Source organism: Panthera uncia, assembly GCF_023721935.1.
Source record: "Panthera uncia isolate 11264 chromosome B2 unlocalized genomic scaffold, Puncia_PCG_1.0 HiC_scaffold_25, whole genome shotgun sequence".
In the NCBI taxonomy this organism is placed as follows: domain Eukaryota; kingdom Metazoa; phylum Chordata; class Mammalia; order Carnivora; family Felidae; genus Panthera; species Panthera uncia.
In genome coordinates, this window is record NW_026057581.1 from 7288595 (window position 1) to 7293963 (window position 5369).

Genomic DNA, 5369 nt, shown 5'->3' on the forward strand with positions numbered 1-5369 from the left:
CAAAAAAAAAAAAAAAAAAAAAAAAAAAAAAAAAAAGGAAGTAAGAAAGGAAGTAAAAAAAAGAAAGCAAACGAAAAGGTTAAAGTAAAAAAGGGACAAAATAAGGAAAGAAAAATGTTTGGCCAGTATAAATACGTCCACATATAAAATGGCATCTGATTACATTTACAAGGAAAAAAAAAATACGAGGATGAAGCATCGGTGAGGGAAAAAAACACGTCTTCTCATTTACACCTATAAGGAATAAACACATACACACTGAGAAAAAATTTGGTCCTGAATTGTGGTTTTTTTTTTCTTTCTTAAAGTCCAGCACAGATTTGAGTTGCGTTTGAATCCTTTAAAGAGTTAAGAATGAAAAAAAGCTGGTGATAATTTTGTTGTAGGAATCAAACATAGCGCCATCTATCTGCTTTTTATATTATCCTACACTATTTTAAAAACTGCTCAACAGTCTTATACAGAAATCTTTAAAAGATAGACAGGATAACATGCTATATTAACCCCACCAGTGAAATAATCCAACACCATCACGATTCCGATTAAGAGAAGAAAAAAACCTCTTTTTTTTCCCCCCGCCCGAAACCACTCGCCCCTCCACGGCCCCCGGTACCACATCAAACAGTCCGCGCTCCTGCACGCCCGCGGGCCGCCCAGTCTCACCTCTCTGATTGCGGGGATGCGCGGGGCGGGGGCCGCCGGGACGCGCCACCTGCTCCCCGAGCGTGCACACCCGTCCCAGTTCCTCCGCAGCCCCCTACCCCGCGTCCCGACCCGCGCCCCTCGCCGGGCTCCCCACCGGGCTCTCAGCATCACCTCCTCCTCCGGCTGCGGGAGGGGGCAAGGAAAAAAAAAAAAAAAAGGAAGGAAGGAAGGAAGGAAGGAAAGAAGAAAGGGAAAAAAAGTAAAAAAGGAGGCAAAACCCAGCAAAACGGGAATCGGCCAGCGTGGAGTCTCTCAGTCCCGGCGCGTCTCGAGCCTGCGCGACCCCCCAAAAGCTCAGCCTTCGGTCCAATTCCACGCCCGGAGCCTTCGGTCTTCTTCAGGGGGAGGGGGGTGGCGAGGGTGCTGAGAACTAAATCCCCGGGGGCGCGTTGGGTTTCTTTCTTTTCTTTGCTTTCTTTTTTCTTTTTCTTTTTTTTGTTGTTGTTTTTTCCCCCTCCTCTCTCGATCAAGAAATGAGATAAAATAAAGCAAAAACAGCAAGGGGGCGATGAGAAAGGGACGAGATTCCTTCAGTCTCTAGAAAAAACTATCAAGTCGGCTTCTTGCTGGGGGAGCAGCAGACAAGTCCGGAAGCTCGTTGGAAGTGGGGGGGGGGGGTGTGGGGGTGTCTCTTCGGGCAAAGGGGAGGAAACTCCAAGTAGCTTTTTGCCATCAACAACAACATCAAGAACAATAAAAGGTCGCCCCCCCCACCCCGTCTCCCCGCCGCCTCCTCCGCGTCCCCGCGGCCCGGCAGCTGGGGGATGGGAGCGCGGGTCCCCAAAACGCCGCCGCGCTTTCTCCCGCGACCGCGACGCGGCCCAAGCCGGCCCTGCTCGCTTTTTTTTTTTTTAATCTTTTCCTTTTTTTTTTTTTTCTTCAATTTTCCCTTTTCTCTTCCAACTCTTCCTCTGTCCACTTCTCTCGCTCTCTCTCTCTCTCTCTTTGTTTTCCTCTCCCCCCCCCCCCCCCAACCCGGCCCTCTGCTCCCGGCCCGCGCGCGCGCGCGCGCCCCCCTCTCAGTAGGTGAAGACCAGGTTGGAGATGCTGGACTCCAGCCAGTCTCCCGAGATCATCTCGCTCACCTCGGGCGTGCAGTAGTCCGGGAACTCGAAGTGCGAGCCGGAGCCGGGCTCGAAGTTAAAATCCAGGTCCCGGTCCAGCGCCGACGACGAGCTGAAGCTGCCCAGGGACATGCTCTCAAAGTTTGAGCTGGGGTTCAGGTCGAGCAGGTCGTCTTCGAACTCGTCGTCGGAGGACGAGGAGCCCGACGACGAGGACGACGACGAGTGGGACGAGGCCGACGAGGACGCGTGCGACGGCGCGCTGGACGGGGCGGGCGAGGCGGCGCGCAGGCTGGCGTAGCTGCGGTGGTCGGCGGGCGAGCGGCCGGCGGCCGGCGACGACGCGGCGCTGCTGCGGCCGCTCAGGCTCGGCCCGTCGGGCGAGCAGCCCGCGCCCCCCTCCTCGTACAGGCCCAGGGGGTCGCTGGGGTCGGCGCCCGCGCCCACGCCGCCCGCGGGCGACGAGGACGCGCCCAGGCCTCCGAACAGGTAGACGCGCTTCACCTTCTTGTCGGCCAGGTGCTTGCCCGGGGCCGCCAGGCCCGGCGCGGCGGAGGCGGCCGCGGAGGCCGAGGCGGCCGCGCTGGGAGTCCGCGCCTTGTACAGCGAGTGGTGGTCGGCGGCGGCCGCGGCGGCGCCCAGGGGCAGCAGGGCAGCGGCCCCCGCCTGCTCGGCCGCGAAGGAGGAGGAGGCGCCCGCGGCCGCCGCCTTCCCGCCGCCGCCGCCGCCGCCGCCGCCCGCCAGGATGAGCTTGGCGTGCGGCTTGCTGACCCCGCCGCCCGCGCCGCCCGCCACTTTGGAGCCGCAGCTCTTTTTCTGCGCGGGTTTGGAGTTGGCGCCGCCGCCGCTCGCGCCGCCGCCTCCTCCCCCCGCGTTGCCGCTCCCGCCGCCGCCGCCGCCGCCCCCGTGGCCGCCCCCGCCACCGACCTTGTCTCCCTTCTCCCCCGGCTTGGAGGAGGCGGCGGCCGAGGCGCTCGAGTTGGCGTTGCCGGACTTCACCTTCTTCCTGGGCCGGTACTTGTAGTCGGGGTAGTCAGCCATGTGCTTGAGGCGCAGCCGCTCCGCCTCCCGAATGAAAGGGATCTTGTCGCTGTCTTTGAGCAGCTTCCAGCGTTTGCCCAGCCGCTTGGAGATCTCGGCGTTGTGCATGTCGGGCGACTGCTCCATGATCTTGCGCCGCTCGATCTGCGACCACACCATGAAGGCGTTCATGGGTCGCTTGATGTGCCCGCTCGGCGTCTTGCACCAGCTCGGGTCGTCGGCCTTGCCGCCCGTGGAGGCGGTGGAGCCGGGCGTGGGGGAGGAGGCGATGCCCAGCTCGAGGCCGGCGCCCGAGTCCGAGCTCTCGCCCGCCAGCAGCGCTTCCGTGTTCTCGGCGTTGTTGGTTTGCTGCACCATGGCCCCGGCTCGGCGGGCGCCCACGCGCGCTCACACCCTCGCGGCGGCCGCGGCGCGATCGCCGGGCCCTCCCGGCTCCCCGGGCCAAGCACACGCCGAGCGGGAGAAAGCGCGCGGCGGCCGTGCGGGCCCCTCCACTCCTCGCCGGGGCGGCGTTGGGCGAAGAGAGAAAAGTCTCCCAAAGATGCGGGGAAGGAGTAGTCTGCCTCTTGCAGAGGAGTTATAGTTCCCAGGCTGGAGAGTCTCTCCCTCCCTCTCCTCTGGCTCTCGCTTTCTCTCTCTCTCACCGCGCCGCAGTTTGCTCTGTCTCTCGGCTCTGAGTCTGGAGACCGTGCTAAAGTGGAGAGGAGTTTCTTGAATGCTGGTTGCTGAAGCTTCCAGTGCAAGTTTCTCGCCGCCTCCCAGGCAAGTCTTTTTTTTTTTTTTTTTTTTTCTTCCCCTGAAGCAGTTGGTTCCAGTTCACGAGCGCTCTCTCAGGAGCTCAGGAAAGCGACATAGTCTCTATCACTTAGTCCCTTTCCTACAATGCAAAGCAAAAAAGACTCTGGCTCCAGGACTCTCTGTGGGCGGAATCGGCACTAAGGAGTTTGTGCAATTATTTTGTTGCAAGGTAGGAAGCCAAAAAGCCTTCGTGCAACAGACTGGCATGAATAAATGTATGTTTCCCCCTCCCTTCTGCAAGAAGGGAGCTGGTAATGGCAGAGTTCCTCTAATGCAGACTCTTAAAGAGCGTGCAAGAACTAGAGACCCGGGAGCGAAACAGGCCTCTTCCCCTCACACAGTTTCTCTTGCTGCAGCTTAGAGCAGACCCCAATTCCGCCTCGCGCCTCTTTATCCTTTCACAGTCTTGGCCACGGCCAATCAGCCGCTGTAACCAACGCTTCCTCGTGCCAAGCCCCTCCCCCGGGCTTCCCATTGGCTTGGAACCCGATGCAATAATAATCTCCGCGTGCAATGAGAAGCTCCAAATCTGACCTCATTCCAATTTACAGAGCAAACTTTTTAAAAGGGCTAGAAGTACAGCTGAGATTTCTGCTGCCTTTTTTTCCTTTTGCTCTGTGTGTGTGTGTGTGCGTGTGTGTGTGTGTGTGTGTGTGTGGTGTGTAAAGAGGATGTTAATGCATGAAATTATTAAGGGGAGAGACGGAAATGTATTCTAACCATTATGTTAGATAACAAGGGGCTTGGAAGTGTGTGTGTGGGGGGGGGAGTAAGGGTGAAATACTGTAAATGGAAGCTTTCTGCTTAAAAGCCAAGTGATTATTTTTATTAGTTCTTTTCAGTACTGGAATAAAGAATCAGCCTCTAGTGCAAAATCTGTTCCTCGGATCCTTCATAAAGCCAAGGATGTAAAAGGGGGAAGGAAAGCCACAACAATAAATCAATGGATATTGAAAACCATTAAGAAAGTGGTACCTAGACACCTGTCATCACAATTATTTTAACAACTCTAGGTACAGCACAGATGTTGATGTATTGTGTAAATCCCTTCAGAGCAATTTTTGTTCTGTTTGTGGAAGGCAGAGGAGAGGAATTTTTGCAACAACTGCTTGCTCTCTTAACCAAACAGGGGTTAACTATGGTTATTTAACGATTTAAACCCCCCCTGTAAATCCTAGATAGCCCAAACAGAGGAGCTCTCCACTGGTACACATTAGGCAGTGTTCCATACTTAATGGCAGAATTTCCATAGAGTTTTGTATAGGATGATAATGTTGAGTAAAGGATTGGAATCGATTTACTTTCTCAATATTTGTTTCCCACATTTTCAAAATTCAAGGTTGCTTCACTCTCCTCCCTTCTCCCCCCCCCCCCCCCGCCCCAACCCTTTAAGAAGGGTTCTTTCTTATATATATTTTTCCTCTTAAATATTCTTCCTACGTTGCTTCTATGTTACTTGAATGAAATGGAGCTAAAAGGCCAAGGCAGAGGGAAAGAAGGAGGTGGTAACTTGTGGCAGAAGACAGTGGGGCCTCTGGATTTATGTTAGACCTAGATGCTAGTCCTTCTTACTTGGTTTTGTACTCTGGGCATATGATTAAGTCTCAGTCTTCCTCATCTGTGATATGGGAACACTAGGAGCTACTTCATATAGGGTTGTTGTGAGGGTTCAATGAGTTTGATGCATTGTAAGCCCCCAGTGAATGTTATTATCCTTCTCTTGGTAATTCAATGCCAGAGATACTCCTTCTAATAGAGGCA

General features: G+C 55.1%; 1 protein-coding gene across 1 annotated transcript; it reads right to left on the bottom strand.

Annotated features, from left to right (window-relative positions):
- Positions 1 to 1102: 1102 nt before the first annotated feature.
- SOX4 (SRY-box transcription factor 4) lies at positions 1103 to 4494 on the bottom strand. The gene has a single exon (XM_049654969.1). It carries the CDS (start codon positions 3165 to 3167, stop codon positions 1725 to 1727), a length of 1443 nt encoding a protein of 480 aa, XP_049510926.1. The 5' UTR covers positions 3168 to 4494; the 3' UTR covers positions 1103 to 1724.
- Between the last annotated feature and the right edge of the window lie 875 nt (positions 4495 to 5369).